We start from the raw sequence: 22,467 nt of genomic DNA on the forward strand, positions 1-22,467 counted from the left end.
TTTTTTGGGTAGAAATAGGTAAAATTATTCCTTCAGATTTGTACACAATTAAGGCCACATGGACACCCAAAGAATACACAGAAGCTGTTAAATTTATCATACATATTTACTTAATCTATACAGAATCGAGTAGATAAAATCAGATTCACGTTAGTGAAAAATCTCTACAAAATGTCTTTGAAAAGCAAAACAAGACTGCCTCTTAACAATTCATATCCTCATGAAAGACGTGGGCTGTAAAAATAAAGCAGTGTGTTTTTAGCACAAACTAGAAGATATCTGCATCATTTTTTCACAGTTATTTCCATCTACAGTCTGAAAGAGGTAGATTTTTCTGCAACACCTGAGAATTGAATTGTGATAACCAGGTGTATAATAAAGGCAGTTGCATACATAACTAAAAAATACTGGTCTCAAGACCAGAAAATGTATTTCTACAACTCTGAGGATGAAATGGCCTTATAGCCAAGACCCAAGTTTTCGCTACATTTTGGGGTCTACTGCCACTATAAATATACATAAAGATTGCATGGTAGTGCACCAAATGCAGTAAGTGAATTCAACATTTAAACCTTTTCTGGGCCAGCTTAGTAGCATTACAGTGTTCTATAATATGGTAGAATATAGGGCGTGCTACAAGGCCACAACACGGGGCTGGTGAGGTGATCACGTTAGGGGAGGGTATCCTTCTCTGAGGTCCCATTTGTTTTTATTCACAGGGTAATGGGAGGAGAGATTCTGAGTGTATTCCTCACAGAATCCCTAGCCTCCAAACATCTAGCTAGAAATGCATGTAAGCCAAAAGCAGCAGGCCAGGACTGTTAATCACATTGCTTTATAAAGCCCTTGAAAATATGCAACAGGTCCAAGATTTACAGTCTTCCACACAAGGACAAGCACCACAAAAAAATGTGGCAGGCTACACACATGGCTTAATAAAATGTTAAGAGCTGTATATCCAGCAGACTTAATGAAATATGATCATTAGTAATTATTTCAAAGTAGATTATACTTCTGATACACCTTCATGGGAAATGAGTCCAGTATTTCATTTAGTAGCTGAAGGTGGAACTTGTTTTATAAGAGGCTATTAGAAGGTATTGTTTTTGTTTCTGACTCTGACAACCTACTTTATGAATTTCTTTTCCTCCATTGTCCAGCCCCTTGATTAACATGACCAACCAATGGTAAAAAGTTTAGAAAGACAATCTACTCGATTGTTTTCTATCTTTTGAACAATTTTTAATTCTTTGAACCCTGTTTAAACTAGGAATATGACAGGAGTTTGCAAATGAAACTTTTAGCAAAGAGAAATGGAGTTTAATTCAGTCCAGTAACCAATTCAAGTGTTAGTCTAATAAATAGTTCTGGTCAGTAGAATGTAGTGCATCAGTTTTATTTGAACCTTTAAAAAATTACTTTATTAAAGGCATTCCCATGCAAATTATACCAGGGACAATAAAGACCTAGTAATTTGCATGGCTGATCCACATTCAACACTTAATTTTGAAATTCCCCAATTCAAAGTGTAGAAATGCTAATAATACTGCTTTGTATTTTTGTTAAGTGACAGCATTAAAGAAAGAAACAGACCAAAAAGCATGTTAAAGGTGTTTTTGACTATGTGAACAATCTGCCAAGTTTTCCCAAGATAAAAATGCTGATTCCAGTGTTTTAACTTTGGAAATTAGATGTTTCAGTTAGTGCTGATTCATAATTTAAATTCTCTTTTAGGAGACAAAATAACTGGTGTTCTTTGCTGATGGGACTTGTAAACCTAGGGCCTCTTATATGATTGGCAAGTGCTTACCATTAAACTACATCTACAGCCCCCTGGTGAGAATCTTAAAGCAAATGAACAGACAACTTTCACATAGCCAATATATTGTGTGGATGTTGGGGGATGGTCCTTTTACCTAGTGTAAGCTCCATAACTTACCCCAAACTTACAAAGTACTACAAGGAAGAGCAATTTTAAGTGAATAATCAGCTTTTTGTGGGAAGTGGAGAATTATGTACATAAACCACCACCATCCTCTACGGTGATTATCAAGTAGTCCCAGCTTTCACATGTACATTCTCCACCCCAAAACCAGCACAATATTGACTATTTTTAGTTGCAGAAACATTAGGCCTGATCATCCAATACTTTGCCTATTTTGTTTACAAGCAATATTTTTATATATGTTCTGTCAGAACTTCAAGGTTGTGTGGTCATTTCAATTTGTCAAGCAAATCAAAGTTAATTTGAATGAAAATGTTAAGCTAGTTTCTGACCTGTGCCCTGGGCTATCAAAAAAAAAAAGGTAATCATCTTGGCATTTTCCTTTGAATAATATTAGCGGGCTAAGATACTTATTAAAATTGTTTCCACATCAAGGAACCATCAGAAGAGCATAAATTCCTCTAATGGCCTTGTCTTAAATGATTTTTTTTAATTAGGAAAATTAAGTGTAAGGAGTAGGAAGAGAGGGGACAAAGCAATGAAGACATGCACTCCCAACAAAGGAGGAAAATGAGGCAGATGTGCAACATAGTTTATAGATTAAAACTATTCCAAACTGCTAAGCAGCCTCCTGTACCACATTAAGTCCAGTAGTTCTAAGAAAATACAGATATGGTAGAAAAAGTAAGAAAAATTTCACCACAAAACCAATAGTTACTACTAACAGAGGAAGTTATACACAAAATAGGTCTCTGAATACAGTGATCGTACTTCATTCTAGTCAACTGACTCGATGTCTTGAGCAGAACCTGAAGAGGAGGGCTTTTGTGCAGCACTTTTTCTCTCATTCACTGACTTGGCCTTGGCTCTAGCCTCCAAGTGCATTCCCAAGGCTCTTCTTGAAGGGTTCATCTCTTTGAAGGAATCCAGGGCATCACAGGGCTGCATCGCAGGTGACACCAAGTCCCCATCTGCAGCTTTGATAGAGACCTGCTCTTTCAGGACTTCGACCTTCTCGTTGAGCTCATTTCTTTCTGTCTGAAGAGCCCTGCACAGCTTCTCTAACCGTTCCAGTTTTATTTGAAAGGCCTTGTACTCTTTATCACGAACAGTTTTCTGTTGTGTTTTTTTTTTTTAGAATGAAAAACAAAACCAGTCGAGAGTTCCATAACCTCATTAAATATAAATCAGGTATTGTTTGTAAATAAAAAGTAACTGAGCTGAAACACATTGGAAACCACCTGTTGTCTATTAGACATGTTTAGTTTCTTTAGAAATGTAATACTCAAGCTAGCTTACCTTGAATTCATATGTAGCTTAAATATAGAACTGCTATTTAATGTTTCTTAAAAATAGATGAAATCTCCTTAACTTGATAAAAATTTCATGTTAATGTAAAGAAATTGGAGGTTAGTTGTCAAAGGCTTGCAAACCTTAAGAGCTTGATTAGAACAAGATTTTTTTTTTTTTTTGAGGGGACAGGTGTAGCCCTGGCTACTCTAATATACCACTCTGTATACCATGCTGGCCTTGAAATCAGAGATCTGCCTGCTCCTGCCTCCCATATGCTGGGATTGAAGATGTTCACCACTGCCACTTGGCAGAACAAGATTCTTACACATGTGCGTGACTGCAAGCAATGCTTTTTTTCTCTCTTGTGACATGGCCAAAAATTGTTGCTTTTTTTTTCAGTTAGAAAGGCAGTGGGGGTGTTTGCTGGCAGTCACACTAGGAAGTCCAGTGGATGAGCTTCCCTAGGTCTGGAATCATTGCTTAGTTGGTTTTGTTTAAAGACAAGATCTCACCATGGAGCCTTAGCTGGCCTGGAAGAAATCCTATCTGTGCCTTTTGAGTGTGCTGTTAAAGCATGCACCATCAGGCCCAGCCATCTCCTAGATTATTGCAGGCGCTAGACCTAACTCAGACCTAATGATGCAGCATCTCTGGCTGGGACCCAGCAATCCTGGTGTCTTATAGGAGAATATCTATTATAGATTCAAGTTTGAGAAAATACTGTATCAGAAGATGTTTGAATTAATTGGGTGATAAAATGCTTGATCTTTCATTCAAGAACCTCTACCTCTCTCTAGCTACCAGGAAAGGCATCATTCTATTCAGTAACTGTTGTACTCTAATGTATAACTAATGACACACCCTATTCTCAGGAAACCATCTTACCTCTTCAGCCATCTGCAGAAGTGCTTTATTATTGTTTTCCCATTTGGTGCGCCATATTATTGTTTCTTTTTCCAGTTTTTTAATTTTCTTTGTCATCTGTGAATTAACATAATTACAACTTTAAAATCTAAGTTAACAGTTGAAGTTTTCTTCATGTGTGTGAATGCTTTGACTGTGTGTATATATGTGTACAACATATATACATACATACGTATCTGGTGCCCTCAGAAAGTGAGAAGGCATCAGATCCCGTGGAACTGAAGTTAGTTATAGATGATTGTAAGCCACTATGTGGGTGCTAGTAACCGAACTCCAGTTCTCTATAAGAAGTAAGCTTAACTGATGAACCATTTCTCCAGACCCTAAATCCTATCCTATTTCTATGGACTGTCCTGTTATCAAAAGCTTTAATGTTGTTCCCCATCACTGCATTTGTCTCACTGAGCTGTCATTTCTCCCTGTCTTCAAATATTGATGTCCTTATTACAACCTCCAATCATTTGAGAATTAGAGGTGGTAGAATTCAGTTAACAGTTCAGGAGAAACTAACGTTACGTTTTGGTTATCTTCACAACTCTATGTAAGACTTCTACCTTGAAGTTTACTAAAAGTAATGAAGTAGGCCCAAAAGAATCAAAACCATTTTTTTTTTGACAAGGTCTTACTATATAGCCTTGAATTGGCTGGAACTTGTTATGAACATGTTGACCTAGAATTCAGAATTCCAGCCAGTTGGTAGTGCCTTGGGAGGCAGAGGCAGGCAGATCCCATGAGTTTGAGGCCAGCCTGGTCTACAGAATGAGTTCCAAGACAGTCAGGGCTCCATAGAGAAACTCTTGTCTTGACAAAAAAAAAAAAAAAAAAAAAAACAAAACAGAATTAAAAATTCTGCCTGCCTATGTTTCTGAAGTGTTGGGATTAAAGGCGCACAACACTATGCCTGGGCAGAGGAACTCTGCTACAAGAACCTCAGGTTTTTTTTTAAGTTGAGAATGCACTGATCTCTGCAATTATATCCACTGAATTCACCACTAGCTATGATTCAAGTCAGAAGACTGAGCCAGTTGACACTGGCTCTGGGACACTATTCTGTGGCTAATACAAACTAGGATGAAGGCCATGGAGAGAGATCATAGAAGAACTGAGTTGAGTACTAACGCACAGTGATCTGTATTCTTCCATCCCACAGGACCCTCCACAAGGATAGAAAATTTGGGGAGTCCCTGTCTTGAACTGTGTTCCACTTCAACAGTGAGCATGTGCTGGAATTCAGCTAATACTTACTGTGCCTAAGAGTTACCCCTCAATCGGAATATCAACTCAAATGATTGGTAGGCAGAGCAAATTTGATCATGGAATTCTCCAGATTACTAGATCTAAAAATACCTCAAGGTGGTAATCTGAGCATGGTTTAGCTCATGGTAATTAAGCACATGTTTAATGTGCCAAACACTATCAGAAATTGGTGGGTCTTTTAAAATTGTTTTTTAAAGGGACAGAAGGCTAGTGAGGAGGTATTTGTCACCAAGCCTGACGGACCTCAATTTGATCACTGGAACTTACATGGTTTAAGGAGAGAACCTATTCATAGAAGTAGTCCTCTGACCTCCACGCATGTGACATTGCACATGTGTGTACACACACAATGAGTAAATGGGGGAGGGGGGCAAAAAGTTAGAACAACTTGATTACAATCATACTTTTTTTAGGTTTATATTTTATTTAAGTGTATATCTATGTGCATATGGCCATGGGTGCCAATGAAGACCATAAGAGGGCATTGGATTTCCTGGAGCTGGAATTAAAGGTAATTTATCAGTGACTTGACATGGGTGCTGGAACCGGGAGCATGATGCCCACAGAGAGCAGAATAGGACATCAGATCACCTGGAGTTAGATGGTTTGTGAGCCACCCAACATGGGGCCTCTGCCACAGCAACCAGTTGTAATGAAATGGAGACACTGATCCAGAGCATGCATTCTTGGCTACCAAGATGGAGTAACAGTCATGGTTTACACTATACATTATGGTACTTTTCAACACCACTTTTAAAAATTGTTGTCTGATGTGGTGTGAGCCTATAGCATCAGTTAGGGTTAGGCCTGGGAGGAATGAGGGTTGAGGCAAGAGGGCTGCTTGAGTCCAACCATGGCATCACAGTAGGGGGAAAAAAAAACCTGGGAGTGGTATTACAAGATTCTGGAACATCAGATATTCAAGGTCATGTCAAACTATGCCAGTCTGGATTACACACACATTTTTTTACACAGGCAAGGAAAGGAATTTTGTGAAAGGAATGAAAGTAAGCCTATAAATTGAAGAAGCATGTTTCTAAAAATAAAAATTTGCTGTAACTAAGGCAGAATCCTAAAAGTATAAAGATCAGCTTAGCTATTTGGGGACACACTAAGGAATAAAGTGACGAAATATAGCCTTCTATTTGGAAAGATAAAAGACAGTCTTAAAACAATATAAACTCACCCAAGTAGTTTGTATATATTGCTCGTAAGATCTCTTATATTTCACTCTACTAAAAACATACAAATACCTTTTCCATTTCCTGCCTGAAGGTTGTAAAAAGTTCATTGCTTTTTGCCATAGTAGTCTGGAATTCTTCAAATTTATCCATATAAAGAGAAAGCTACAGAACAAAATAAAAAGTCAGTCATTCTGAGTTGCAGGTAAACAATTCAAACTCAAACATTCTACATGATGAAGTTTAAATGTGATACTTGTTATAAATGTCAGAAGAACAAAAACCCAATCTTTGTATGGCAGACAGATAGCAAAAGTTCTGATAACTCAAATCTAGTACTTGGGATGCTTACTGCTGTTAACATATTTAAAATGCAAAAACATTAATGCAAAATGCATTAATTAAAGCTCAATGGCCACTGTAGTTAGAAATTTCACACACCTGTAAATGCTTTGAACCCTCATCCCCATTTACATTTGAAAACTGTAAAAGACCATTCTTCTGCATAGCTCTTAGCTTAGTATCAATGATATCTCCTGAGTACAGGCATGAAGCTAGCTGGGAACAGTGAGAATGGTTAAGGAAATAACAAAAACTAAGAAACACCATTTTTTCTTTTAGTTTCAAGGAATTTGTGTTCAAGATGAATTTAAAAAAACTATAAAACACCTCACCTTCATTGTCCTTTAGAAAAAGCATCCAGATAAGACAGTGTGAGAGTATAAAGAAAGGGAAAGCTTTACATTCCAGGAGGCAGCCCTTTAGAGATGGTCTTATGTCATTCATTACAGGGAAGACAAGTCCAGGGGGTGAATAGTCTTTTTTTTTTTTTCCCAAGATCACAAAATATGCAAGGACGGCTGGAAAGATGGTTAAGAGTGCTTGCTGTTCTTGCAGAGGACCTGGGTTTCGGTTCCCAGTGCCTGCATGGAGGCTCACAACTCTCTGTAATCTCTTCTGACCCCTGCACCAAGCACATACATATTCGAAAGCAAAGCACTCATACACATAAAAATTTTAATCTTGTGAAGTAGAGGGGGCATCTGGGGCTACCACATAGCAGTAGAATGTTTGCTTAGCATGTGCAAGGACATGAGTTTAGTTCCTTCAGTCCCCAGTAATGAACCAAATAAAGAGGGCAGAATGTCATCAGTAATATGAAAAAAAAAAATGTAACAAAACGTGGGAGGCTGGGGTGGAATATGATGGAAGGCAGCCCACCCACACAGTTCCTGGGTAGAGGAGGCACTACTGTCGTGGAAGCAGCAGCAAAGTTCATCAGACTAAAAATTATCACTGGGAGAACAACAGGCAGCACCTTCAGAAAAGTGTAGGAAAAGAACAGGAACTGCAATAGAAAGCAGAGGATTGTTGGAAGACATATGTAAAAAGAACTTTTGTTAACTGCTTCAGTTGTCTGGGAGGGTTACTGCTTCTGTTTGCTAACCTAGCACTAGAATGTTTTCAGCCTCTTGAGGCTTACTGAGCTCTGGGCTGGCTGGTTCACCTCAGCTGTTCTGGCTCACACTTGTCTCCCAGCTAATTTATTCAATCTGGCTTTTCTCTCAGCCTCTGAATTACTCTGCTTGGCCTCAAACTCCAGAAATCAACTCTAATCTCCTAGCTCCTCATTCTCTGGCTCATTTCATCTTTACCTGAGTGCTCTCTGCAACCTGTCTCTCAGTTACTGTCCCTGTAAAAACATGGACAAGGTGTTCCACCCGAACAAGGCATCTGAGGCTGATGACCTGAAGTCTGGGACAACAGTGGTGCTCTAGTAAGTAAGGACCACTTTCGGCACTTGTAATGAGACACTCCAGTACTTTGAGTGAGGTGGTCTGTTCAACTGAAGGTGGGACATTCATCTAAAAGACTGTCTCCTTTGAAAGTTCAATGCTGGCCCACATTACTGAATAGATGCCAACAACCCATTTGGACTTACGTGGCATATACAAAACAGTGGGCCAAGGCATACCAATAAGACAAGTAATATTAACAACTACTATGAAATATGATCCGTGAGAATATGAGTAAATGATAGCAATTCTTGGAAAGGATGGTAATATTCCAGTAATAGAAAAAGAAATAAAGGAAACAGTAAGATGGCACAGGTCACAGACAGCATTAGCAGTACCTTATCTTCATTGATTCTCATCTTCATTTACTTGGACAAAATGAATGAATAGGACTGATAAGTGATGGGTTTGAATTTCCTACTAGCCTTCTAGCAATGATCATAATGTACGTGAAAGTTAAAATTTGTACTCTTGGGTGATAGTGGTGCACATCTTTAATCCCAGCACTCAAGAGACCTGGCAGATCTCTGAGTTTGAGGCCAACCTGGTCTAAAGTGAGTCTGGGACAGCTATGGCTACACAGAGACTTTGTCTCAAAACAAACAAAAATTGTACGCTTAAACTAGGCTAACTGTAGGAAATTAATGTCACCAATATTCTTTTTTAATATAATTTATTTTACTTCATGTGCTATGGTGTAAGGGTGTCAGACCACCTGGAACTGAAGTTACAGACAGTTGTGAGCTGCCATGTGGGTGCTGGGAGTTGAAGCCGGGTCCTTTGGAAGAGCAGACAGTGCTCTTAACAACTGAGCCATATCTCCAGCCCTGATGTCACCAATATTATAAAATGACCCACATGATCTACCCGCTCACCAAATAGTATCCAGAAGAGGTGCTTATAAAGATTCATGCCAGACTTTTTAAAGAGACTTAAATAACTAGAACATAGTTAGCTAAAAAGGGGTAAGTACAAGCACCTAATTTCACCTATTAAGACAGGAAGTCTTTCTTATACCCTTGGAGATGGATGGCACACAGTACTCTCATTTCAAACAGATTGTACCAGAACACCTGCAGAGTCTGGATGGATAAAAACACTTACAAAACTATGTACAAGTGGAACTATGGTTACAAGCAGTTTTTAAACAGCTTAGGTGGTAAATTAGCACAAAAGTATAAACAGGTTAAGGTGTATGAAATTGTATAACATTCTTTAAAATCTGGAAGCTTGTCAAGTTTCCCTATGTCAAAATTCATTGAAACAGTAAGTATCTGGGACCTTGAAAATGAGAATCATTAAAGATGGATAACTAACCATCCCAGTTCAGCTCAGATTTGGGAGTAAGAGCCTACTACGATATAGGTCATTTAGTACTAAAACCAGGGACACCCTCAGATTTGGATGGTTACCCTAAATGAAAAGAGATATATGAAACTTTCCTCAGCCTTGGTCAGCTCTATGCTGTGAACAAGCAAAACCACCTTAGAGGCGGTTCAAGGTATATATTAAATGAATCACTTTTCTTACAAAGTCTGTTATCCCCAACTATCAAGTTACCTGCTGTTTTAGTTGTACTTCTTGCTGTTTCATTTGTTCGTATTTGTGCCTGGATTCTGTTGCTTCTTTTAATAACTAGAAGACAGAAACATTCTTGCAGAAGTACTAATAGCAATTACAAATACGAATACAATGTTAAATAACCATACAGTTAAACCACATCCTTCTGCTCATTATTTTAGCAAGAATGACTATCCTACAAATGGAACACCTTTTTTTCCCACCAGTTGCCATTCACACACACCTTCCGTCATCATACTTACGGAAGTAGAAAGACATCTTAAGTAGAAAAAGGTATTGTGGAGGCCTAAACAATTTACAAACTTCAGGGTTTTAAGGGTTTTTTAGTACAAACATGGCTGAAAAAAGTTCTTTGCTACCTGAGGAGCAAGATAATATGGGGTAAAAGGGTATGGAGAAAAACAGTAGAGAACAGGTTCCTGAGCATTAAAAACAAAAAACAGGGAGGACTGGAGAGTACTTCAGAGGATACAGTGCATGCTTTATAGGCAAAAAGTCCCGGGTTCAATCCTCAGTACCTCATAAATTGGGTGTGGTGGCTCAAGATGTTCAAGGTCATCCTCCAGGCAGACAACAGTGGGAGACCCTGACTCAACAAACTCATAAAATAAAATTACACCAATGAAAATAAATTTACTAGTGTCAACATGTTCAAAAACAAAACCATGGCAAGGTATGGTGGTATATGCCTTAATTTTAGCAGAAGACAGAAGCATGTGGGTCTCTGAACAGAAGCAGCCAAAAGCCTTCTAGAGTGAATAATTGACCATCATACCGCAGGGGTGACATTCAGTGTAATAGTTAAAATACTGGAAATACCTTTTCCTTTTTTTTTTTTTTTTCTTAAGGAACAGAACTTACAAATTCTCTCTCTCTCTGATGTTTTTCATCAGCTTCTTTTATCAGCTGTGTTGTTTGCTGAAGTTTGGCATCCACAAGCTGTTGTTGCAATTCCTTGTGTTTGAATACTTTATCAATATGCTATGGAAAAAGAATTCCTTCCATCACTTCATGAAGACGGAAACAATGGGGAGGAAATATAAAATGTTACAACACTCTGCTTGCCCTGCTTTCCTAGTAGTGCCACAAAGCTAAGGACACTATGTCTTTCTGTCCCTACACCTACAGTAATGTTTGACATCACCTCAAAGAGCACTGCCCTTAGTCATCACTGTTGGAACTAGGCATCACCATAAACTTTATAAACCTTGTTTCTGCTCTGTACTGAGAAAGTCAAATGTCAAGACAAAGAGATCAAACTAATAGATCCAAACACACACACACTGCATTTTCTGCCCATTCCTTTTTTTCTACCCGTTAAACTTTACTAAACTCTTCAACTGAAGGCAACATATGATAGTCTGAATGATATTAGTCAAAGCCAATCTAATGTGTGAATCCTAGCAAATTTCTGTCTCACTAAACCTCAATGCCAGTGTCTGGTTTAACCATACCCATGTTTACTGAGCTGTGAGGAGGTGAATCACCTAAAGAGCCATACCAGACATTGGGCAAAAGCTTATATTTCTAGCTAAAACTGGTAAGTGTCTAGGTATATACACTGAAGCCATGAAAACATGCATACCTCTGGGGAATTTAGGATTCTTCCAGTTACAGTTGATATGTAATGGGAAATACTAGTGGGTAATAAAAAGGTAGCTTAGGTATTAAGAACATGGCAGATAATTTCTTTATTTATAAATTTTAACATGCCATAATATTAAACACAGATAACAAGATTCAAACACATGATTTTCTAGTTTGCTACATCTATGAAGAAGCAAACAGCTCATGAAACAAACAAAAACCTAAAAGAATCTTAAAATTAGGGTGAGGTCCAGCCTGGTGGGATATGACTTTAATCTCAGAAGGAGGATCTTTGTGAATTCAAGGCCAGCCTAGTTCATATACAAGCTCCATGGATAGCCAGGATTACAGAGAAAACCAAAAGGAAAGAAAATGACGGCTTTAATAATTTAATAATAAATCTTAACCTGTATGACAACAAACCACAAAACTTTATTTAATATGCTCTTCAATAATAAAAAAGGACAAGGAAATCTGTATTTTGGAGATGAGACATAAACTAGTGAAGTAGATGGGCTTTACTTGGATCTTAATTCAGACTTTTTAATAACAGAAAAGTAGGAGCTCTTGCTGTTCTTCTTGCTGTTGCTCTTGCAGAAGACCCAACAATGGGCAGCTGAAAACTGCCTGTAATTTGCAGCTCCAGGGAATCCAATACCCTCTTCTGACCTCCTGGAACACCCAAACCCACACATAAAATCTAAAAAAAACAAAAAACAAAACAAGCAGATGCATTCTAGCAGTGATTAGATTTAGCATTAAATAATTTCGCTTTTTAGATGTGAAAATGATATGGTCAAAAAAGAACTTTCTGATTTATACACTAAATATCTATGAATGGGGCTGGAGAGAAGGCTCAGTGGTTAAGACCACTGGGTGTTCTTCCAGAGAATCTGGCTTTAAGTTCCAGCACTCATAATGGTGGCTCACAATCATCTATTAACTTCAGTTTTAGGAGATCTGACACTGTCTAGCTTCCTTGGCTTGGGCACCATGCACATATGCACAGACACTTGCAAAAAGAAAACCCACACACATAAAATAATTTTAAATTTTTTTAATGAGTTCAAGCCATAGGAGCTGTGGACATGACTCAGCAATACAAATACTGCTGAGTTTGGTTACCAGCACCCACCTTGGGCAGCTTACAATCACCTTTAATTTCAGTTCCAAGGGATTTAATATCTTCTTGTGGCCACTGCACTCATGCACAAACCCATACCCAGATAAAAACAAACACATATACACATAATTAAAAATAGACTTGAAAATCTTAAAAAGTGTTTGAGGCCATATTGAAACACTGGAAAAACAAAATAAAACAAAACCTGAAATCTTAGCATTCAGGAAGCAAAGACTACATCTGCCATGAGTTCCAGGCCAGCCAGGAATACAGTGAGTTTCAAGTCGTCAGCCTGATCTACAGAAAAAGATCATATCTAAAACAAACAACATCAACAACAACAAAAATACATAAAAGGCTGGGCACGACGGTGAATGCCTTTAATCCCAGCACTCAGGAGTCAGAACCAGGTGGATCTCTGAGTTCCAGGCCAGCCTGGTCTAAAAGGAGTTCTAGGAACAGCCACATCTACACAGAGAAACCCTGTTTGAAATGTGTACCCTTCCCAAAACAAACAAAAAACCAAAGAAACAACAACAAAAACAAACAAACAAACAAACAAACAAAAACCCACAAAAGACAGAGGCCCTAGGTATGAGTTAAATGATAAAACATACTTAGCATATATAAGGTCACTGGGATTGATTCCAGCACTAAAAGATTAAATTTAAAAAATGGGTTGAGGGTAGCTAGTTTAGTAGCAGAAATCCCTCATTAAATTAAAAAAAGTTTTTAAAATGTAACACTGAGCATGGTTTATACATGGCTGTGGTCAGCTGCCTGGGAGGTTCAAATATGGGGATCTATTTAAGCGTACAAGTTAGAAGCCACCCAGGGCAAAAAGCAAAATCCAACTTCAATGACCATAAAAACACCAAACCGTGAAACATAGATGTAATAATGTAATGGCTATATATCTGTATAGATTATCACAAATGGGTGAGATGCAGGGTATCCTGGGACCAAATATTAATTCATTATTAGTTCAGATAAAGTAATCTTTGTTGTGAGAATTGCTATTTTCTAGTATTACTTGAAACTAGTATTTAATAAAACTCTTAGAAATTATCTTACCTGTTCATGGAGATAGACTCTCAATTAATCCTTCTGGTTATGCAATGGTTTGATCCTTTCCCTAGTCAATAAACCCACTTCTGCTACACATGAACAGAAGTTCTAAAACATCCTGCAGCAACACTTTTACTCTAGTAGTAAACAAAGTTGCCACTAACAGTGAGAAGTTGTGTAAAGTAATCGAATGCTGTTACCTCTTCCCTCAGTGCATACTGCTCAATGAGTTTCTTCAGCTTCTCTCCCAGTTCGATGTTCTCCTGTCGGAGTTTGGCATTGTGTATGTCATGTTGTTCCAGCTGAGCTTGGATTTCATTTAGAGTAATCTGGAAATGTGCTGTCGCTTCTTTACGTCGTTCTTCTTCCTCTCGTGCCTGCTGCATATTTTCCTCCTTAGTACCCAAAAGAATTTTCTGTTAATAATAGACCTATGGACAAATGGCTCAAAGAAGCTGCTACACTCCTGTGATCCCAGCTACTCAAGAGGCTGAGGAGGAGATCTCAGAAGACCTGCCTGGGCTTATAGAGTGAGCTAAAGTCTGAGTAACTTAGTGAGACCTGGTTTCAAGCAAAAAAGTCAGGGAAAATGATTCACTTGGTAAAGTGCTTGCTGCCCAAGCTTAAAGACCTAAATTCAAACCAATAGCACTCACATAAAAAGTAGAGCATGGCAGCTTGTGCCTGTAATCTCAGCTCTGGGCGCATGCACACACACACACACACACACATACACACACACACACACACACACACACACACACACACACACGAATGTACCCCTCCCCCCCAAAAAAAGGTTGGAAAGTACTTAGTTTTTAAAAAGTACTACCTGGGCATCGGTGGCACATGCCTTTAATCCCAGGCAGAGGCAGGCAGATCTGAGTTTGAGGCCAGCCTGATCTACAAAGTGAGTCCAGGACAGCCAAGTCTACACAGAGAAACCCTGTCTTGAAAAACTGAAAAAAGAAGAAAAAAAAAATTTTGCCCAGCATGTGGAGAGACCCCCCCCCAAAAAAAAAACCCCAAAAAACAAAAAACAACGCTGTTGTGATGTATGTTTATAAACATGGCCTCTAAGGGTAAAGTCTATTCCCCTTATTTATGTCCAGACCGGAAAGCAGATTTAAAAGCACACTTCTTTTCTCTTTTCCCACACAGAGCACTGAGATACACAGAAGTCCCAGTTACATCAATTGAGGGTGACTGTCTACTGGAACAGGTTTCTTGATAACCACACAAAGAATCAGCTTAGATGAGCCTGAGCAAACAGACCCTCTTTCAGTTTACTTTCTATGCCACGCCTCTCATTCCTGAGAGGTCAAGAGACCAATAGCATCCTTATTTTCAAAAGCTTACTTTCAAGTGAATTTTAGTCCATTCAAAATGTCTAACTTTGTGTTTGGGGGGTGGAGTGGGAGTAAATTAAGTGGGACTGAAACATGGACCTTGAGCACACTAGACATGTGCTCTACCAGTAGGCTATATCCCCAACCTGTTTATTTTTCATTTTGAAACAAGATCTCATTAAGTTCCCCAGCCTGGCACTGAACTTGGTCTATAGCGTAGACAGGTCTTGATCTTGCAATACTCCTGCCTCAGTCTTCTAAGTAGCTATGGTCATAGGCTTGCACTGCTAACCCAGGTTATAACTGTATCTACTTTAAGATACAGTTATAAAAGTTCAGGGCTGAAGGGACAACTCAGTGGTTTAGAATACTTGGTCGTTTTGACTCCCAGCACCTACATGGTGGCTCACAATCATCCATTAACTCCCAATTCAGGGTAATTCCAATTTCTGTTGCCTGCTCCCTCTACAGCCACCAGCTATGTATTGGTGCATAGGTATACATGTAGGCAAAACATTCATACAAATATATTTTTCAATAAGTTAATAAATATGAAGGATCAAGAGTAAAGAAGGGACTGAAAAATGGGTGGTGGTGGTGGTGCACACCTTTAACACCAGAACTTGGGAGGCAGAAGCAGGTAGATTTCTGTGAGTTCAAGGCCAGCCTGGTCTACAGAGCTAGTTCAGGACAGCCAAGGCTGTACAGAAACCCTGTCTTGAAAAAAACAAAAAGGGAGGGAAAAAAAGGGACTAAAGAGATGGTTCAGAGATATATACTGCTTTTCCACAAGACCCAAGTTCAGTCCCCAGCATACATATCATATCAGGTGGCTTACAACCATCTATATCTCCAGAATGCATGCACACAGACATCTTATGTAAAAATCTTTTTAAAAAAAAGAAAGCAAATGATAATACCCATCTGATTTAAAAAGAACAAAGCCAAACATGTCCTAAGTTAAATGCTGTTGTACTTAGGTCCTTGGGATGTAGTTGGGGGAGGGCATTTCCTCAGAGTTCTAGTTCAGTGTTCTACCCAAGTACACAGGGACAGGCCAATTACAATGTTAAGAGGCAGATTGCTCTCATGGCTCCTTTTTCTCTCTTTCTCCATGGACACCCATTCATTTTTTTTGGTACCTGCTCACTTTTTCTATAGAATCTGCCAAGATATGAGTGCTACTGCCAAAACTACTTATCAACCAAGAGTCGGACAGGAGGAATGGGCCAGGGAACTTGTGCAGTACAGCCCTGACATCCACCTGAATGCTCAGCAGTTCTCCCTTTTCACTGACTTTAAATTTACTACTTTCTAATTTCATGGCAGCTACTTTCGTGCTCTGCAAAACCAAAACCAAACCCAGAACAAACAAAAAGACAAAACAAATAAAAAAAAAAAAAAAAAAAAAAAACCTGGCAACTCTGAGCCTTCTAAGCCATGGGCTTTGAGAGTGATAGGCCTGGAGAGCTAGGTCACTGGTTAAGAGCGCTGCTGCACTTGCAGAGGGCCCACATTTAGTTCACAGTACCCATCAGATGGTGGTTTATAACCGTAAGTAACTTCAGTTCCAGGAGATCAGACACCCTCTTCTGGGCACCAGACGTGCATATGGGACACAGATACACACATGGGCAAGACACCATTAACAAAATCTTTTTTTAAAAGAAGGTAGGTGGGAGTTCCATGTTCACTCCCTGTAAGCAAATCTGAGGGAATTCCTTTTTTGAACAGGAAACCCAAATGTAACATAGTGTTTCATCAGTCTCACATTCCATTGCCTCATACACAACATCAACCCAATCAAACCAGAAAAGGGGTCATATCTTGTCGCTAGATTTCAAACAGACACAAGGTGACCTTTTGTAACAGCACTTCTGTGAAACAGAAAGACAATAAATCAACTAACCTTTAAAGTCTTATTATGACGCTGAAGTTCCCTGCAAAGAGACTCCAGTTTGCTTCTTGCCAAGATGGCCTTGCTGTGTTCACTCTGTAGGTGAACTTTCTCTTTCACGATCTGGGCTTGCTTCTTCTGCAGAATCTTCATTTGTTTCTGAACATTCCTGCTCTCCTCCAGCTAAAATTAGCCAGCACTTTACATTCAGAAAGCATAGCAAAAGCCCCCAGTGCCTCAATGAAGGCTACAAGAATCAGTTATTGGCAGCTATGTGATTTTCTTTTTTTAGACAAGAGTCTTACTATGCAGCCCTCAAACCTTACTCTTAATCCTCCTGCCTCAACCTGAGATCTGGGATTATAGGCATGTGCCACAAAAGCCAGCTAAGAGCTGTGGCTAGAGGAGTGGCTAGGCAGTTAGGGGCACTTATGAATCTTCCAGGGGACAAGTTGTCTCAAAACTGCCTGTACTTCCAGCTTCAAGGGATCCAATACCCTTTTCTGGCCTCCATGGGCACCTGTAGCCATATGACACACAAACACAAACACATACACACACATTTTTTAAGTCTTAAAAAAAGGCTCATCACCCAAGGGAGAGGGGTCCTGGAAAAATGTGAGCATCAGGAACATTTCATTCAATCAAGATGAATATTCAGATGTCAAGACTTCAGCCTGTAATCCCAGCCTGGGCTACAATATGAACCTTTACATAAAAAACAAAACATGCCAACTATTGGGCTAAAGAGCAGGCTTAGCAGTAAAGAGTGCTGACTGTTTCTCTTGCAGAGGACCCAACAAGTTCATTCAGTTCCTAGGAGTCTGGAACTCCAGCTCCAGGAGATCTGACACCCTCTTCTGGCCTCCTCAGATAATGTATTCATTTATCTTCCCTCCCACCCCCAAATGGTAGAGCACTTGCCTCCCACAAGTAACACTTGAGGTGGGATTCTATCCACAGCACCACTAAAGAACTCATTACTGCAGTGGATAATTTTATTCAAGCTGTTTCATGCTATGTGAAACTATCAACCTCTTTTCTGAAGCAATTTACTGTGGATGGAAGAAATTACCTTAATTTTTCTTTAGCCCTTTAGATATACATCTTTAGGACATTATTTTCATTATTCAAGTTCAATTTAATTATCCAAATTTTGTACAACTATATCTGCCCAAGAGTTGCCCAAGAGTACACAGTGAGGTGGAGATTGTAATCTTGAAACCTTCCACATTGACCTGGGAACCTTGATTTGTTACCTTTGCTTGACTTCAAAGACTAATTATAGCTCTTCCTGGTTTCAAGTCAATGATTCATGAGCAATTTAGGCTCCTCAATCTCCAGTGTTCTGAACTGATGATATACTTTTATTTCTTGTCACAGAGTTTCATGTTCTGGGTTTAACCCTTTGTAAAATGAGCTAAACCCTATACTGGCCAGAACTAACTCAGTTAGTAAAGGCAGCATATTCTGAATTTCTGTTTGTTAAGTAGCTGTCTGTCTATAGGCTATTTTCTATCTATTAAGATTTGCTGAAAGCCAAACATAAAATACAAAATAATTGGGACTGGAGAGATGATTCAGTGGTTAAGAGCACTGACTACTTGTTTAGAGGACCTGGGTTCAATTCCTTGCACCCACATGATTCTCACAACCATCTGTAAGTCCCTGGGTTTAATTTCTAGCATGTATAAGCAGCCTACAACTGTCTGTAACTCCAGTCCCAGGGGATCTGACACCCTCTTCTGGTCTCCAAGAGCACCAGGCACATACATAGTACACAAACATACATGGAGACAAAATATCCATATACAAAAATAAAAAAAAAATAAATATAATAGGATTATTATGCTCTTGTCTTTATTTTCATTATAAAAGAAGTTGATGTTGTATCATCAAGATAAAATGGCTGGGCTTGGAGGGAGGCTTGCCATGCAAACCTTACAGCCTGAGTTTAATCCCCAGAACTCACTCTGAAAAGTTGTCCTCTGACCTCCACATGAACACTGTGGCACTCAAGTGTCAACATTCTTTCTCACACACACAAACCCATAAAAGCTGGTGTTTTAGGAATCAATACTCAACTTTACTTCTCTAAAATATCCAGACTACTGAACTAAATTTAGAACTTTTTAACTAACTAGGACTCGGTTCCTACAATATTAGGTTAGAAGCAAATGAATCCCTTTCTAGTTGACACCTACATTAACAGATAAGATGGCAGCTTTACCAACCTTTCCAAAAATCTTTTCCTGTAGAAACTGATGCTAAATCACAAAGAGTAAGAGTGCCATCTTGTGGCCCATCAAAATGCACCAAAAGCATCCTTGCCACAGGATGCTCATGTGTGCAATCCCAGTACTTGGGAGGGCAATGGAGGTAAAATCAGGAGTTCAAGGTCATACTTGGCAACATAATGAGTTCCAGACCACCCCAGGACAAACAAGGCTATGTCTATAAAAGAGCAAATCAAGCAAGCAAAAACTCCTTCCAAACTATCTGCTTACAGATACTTTTATACAAATTTCTATGGGAAGATTCGCTGCTCTTGCATAATGTATGAAGTTACCAAATCGTGAACTAGGCCTGGCAATATAACTTCACAGGCTGAAGAGTCACAATGAACTACTGCAAGCACTCCTGCTCCAAGATCACCACAGCCCCGTGTTCAATAATCTTGTTACCCTTTTTATGTTATTTCATCAATGTAGTCCTAAATAATTTTTTAAAAAGCAAACACCCTTGTTGGTTTTCATTATTGTGACTTTAGGATAGACTAGTATAAGCAAGAAAATGGTGCTTTCGCTTTCTGTAATAATTTCTGCTAATTTACATTAAGCAGCTACATGGTCTCTCTAGGATGCCACACTCTGGATTATATTGTTACAACTCAACAATATTGTTGGCCTGCACCTACTAATCAGGGATTATTGGGGGCACTGAGGGCAACAAACTGTCATGTAAAAAAAAAGTTATTCTAGGCTTCTCTCTGTCAGGTGGGGATAAAACTGAAAAGGACTCCTGTGGGCTTCATTCTGATGACTTAAAAGCAGGAAAGTGGGGACCTCCAGGTTGAAAATTTGGGGAGGCAGGTAGGTATCATCATGCCACAAGTCAAGAAGGGCCCAGGCAGTGAGAGATTCTTCTGGGTGTCATGTAGGTGTTTCAGCTTGCTCCATCTGAGAAGGGCAAAGAGCAGACAAAGGAATCTAGCCAGGAATAAAAGAGCTCTCTATGCACTTAGTCTGATCAGACACGGAGGATTCTTCAGGACCAACTGCATATATAGCACACTGTAGATGTGGTGCAGCACATCTCAGAGGGAGCCCACATCCAAGTCACCAGTATTCATGACAACAGTCATAATAATGGAGATTTTAACAGCTAGCTTGGAAATCCAGATAGCCATGCCTCGTATCTAGCAGGGACATCTTACTGGCAAATGAGTCAATGCAGAAGCACATCCCACATATCAGCTTGTATTCCTCCCCGGTGGAGATCCCTGATTGCTTCTTGCACTCACCATAGTGCAGACCATAGTGCAGACATGCTCCATTCTGGTCAAATAGGTGCAGGTTGTAGACAGTCATCAGAATAGCTGATGACTATAAATCTTTTAAAGATTTATCATTTATAAATATGAACATTCTACTTGCATGTACACCTGCAGGCCAGAAGAGGGCACCAGATGTCAGTATAGACGGTTGGGAGCCACCATGTGGTTGCTGGGAATTGAACTCAAGACCTCTGGAAGAGCAGACAGTGGGATTAAAGTTATATGCTACCACACCAGCCATCATGTATTTTTTTAAGATTTGTTTTATTTATTATGCATACAGTGTTTACCTGCAGGCCTGAACAGGGCACCAGATCTCATTATACATAGTTATGAGCCACCATGTGGTTGCTGGGAATTGAATTCAGGACCCACGGGAGAGCTGCCAGTACTCTTAACCTCTGAGCCATCTCTCCAGCCCCTCATCATGTATTTTTTTAAATACATTAAAACCCCACTCTTAGCCAGGTGAGGTGGCACACATATTTAGTCCCAGCACTTGGGAAGCAAAGGCAGGTAGATCTCAAGACCAGCCTACTCTACAAAGTAAGTTCTAGGATAAGGAGGGCTACACAGAAAAACTAAACCCTGTCTTGAACCACTCCACCCCACCCCCGGCCAAAAACAAAAAAAGAAAAAAGGGAACCTACTCTCACTTGTGGATAGTTCAGAAAAAACACAGGTACACACAGGCTACATAAGACATGTGTTTTCCTGGTATACACACAAATGAAATTCTCCAGGGTGCTGGCTTCTAGATGTTCAATTTATATAACATTACTAAACTTTTTCCAGAGTGGCTGGCAAATCTATATACCCAATAGCACTGTACTAAAGATAATGCAGGGGCTAGTGAGGTGATTCAGTGGTTAAGACTGCATACTGCTCTTACAGAAGAACTATGTTCAATAGCTATGTTCCCAACACCCATGCAGGGAAGCTCAAAACTGCCAAAAATCCCAGCTCCAGAGGATCTAAAACCCTCTTCTGGCTTCCATGCATGAATGTGCAAAGACATACATATGTAATTAACAGTAATTTCTTAAACAAGTAGGAAAAAAAAGACAAGAGACCATGCAAATCTATCCTCTTTAAGTATATGAAGATTATATTCCTTAATTTTTGCCACATAATAGGCATAAAATGGACCAGGCATTATGGCACATTCCTTTAAAATCTCAGGACTTAAGAGGTAGTGGCAAATGCTGGTGATCTTTGCTGATTTCCAGCCAGGGCTACATAGCCACACCCTATCTTTAAGAGGAAAGAAGGGAGGGAAAATGGCATCTCACAGTGGTCTTCCTCTCTGACTACTACATGAAGTTAATACCTCTACATGTCTTTATGGGTCTTTAGCCTAAGTGATCTTTGTACTTTGGTTTTCTATTTCTATGAGATGTCCCTTTCTTATTTTCTGCTGAGCTTTGTACTGGATTTTTTGTTTGTTTGTTTGTTCCTTTCATATTTACAGGTATTGTTTTATTCTTTTATGTTTATTCTTATTTTACTGTGCTAGGAATTGAATCCAAGACCTTGTATTCTCTTCTCACCTCAGCTCCCTGAATAGCTGGCATTACAGGCCTGCACTAACAGGCACTAATAGGCCCCAGTCTTTAAGGCATTTACAGGAACACATTGATTTCAGTAAGACCAATTTCTACAATTTTTATTTATTTACTTATTTATTGTATTTATATGTGCCACGACATGCCTATGGAGGTTAGAGGACAACTTCTAGGGGTCAGTTCACTCCATCTACCATGGGAGTCCTGGGGATCCAAGTCAGGTCATCACGCTCAGCTTTACCAACTGAATCATTTTGCTGGCCCAATTTTTCCTTCTTTTTTTTCCTTCCTTCCTTTTTTCCTTCCTTCCTTCCTTCCTTCCTTCCTTCCTTCCTTCCTTCCTTC

General features: G+C 39.3%; 1 protein-coding gene across 3 annotated transcripts in view; it reads right to left on the reverse strand.

Annotated features, from left to right (window-relative positions):
• Window positions 1–87: 87 nt before the first annotated feature.
• Txlng (taxilin gamma) overlaps window positions 88–22,467 on the reverse strand; it is a 48,942-nt gene continuing 26,562 nt past the window's right edge. For 2 of the 3 annotated variants that reach the window (XM_055615705.1, XM_055615706.1), the window contains 7 exons: window positions 17,014–17,184; window positions 13,956–14,150; window positions 10,839–10,958; window positions 9,957–10,031; window positions 6,673–6,765; window positions 4,124–4,219; window positions 88–3,061 (listed from right to left, as the gene is read on the reverse strand). In XM_055615705.1, the coding sequence (XP_055471680.1) occupies window positions 2,723–3,061; window positions 4,124–4,219; window positions 6,673–6,765; window positions 9,957–10,031; window positions 10,839–10,958; window positions 13,956–14,150; window positions 17,014–17,184 (1,089 nt within the window). In that variant the 3' untranslated portion in view covers window positions 88–2,722. The remainder of the gene's footprint in view (window positions 3,062–4,123; window positions 4,220–6,672; window positions 6,766–9,956; window positions 10,032–10,838; window positions 10,959–13,955; window positions 14,151–17,013; window positions 17,185–22,467) is intronic. The other variant, XM_055615707.1, reaches the window with a different exon arrangement.

The sequence above is a fragment of the Psammomys obesus genome, unplaced genomic scaffold, assembly GCF_907164565.1.
Source record: "Psammomys obesus unplaced genomic scaffold, mPsaObe1.curated_primary_1811, whole genome shotgun sequence".
Classification (NCBI taxonomy): Eukaryota; Metazoa; Chordata; class Mammalia; order Rodentia; family Muridae; genus Psammomys; species Psammomys obesus.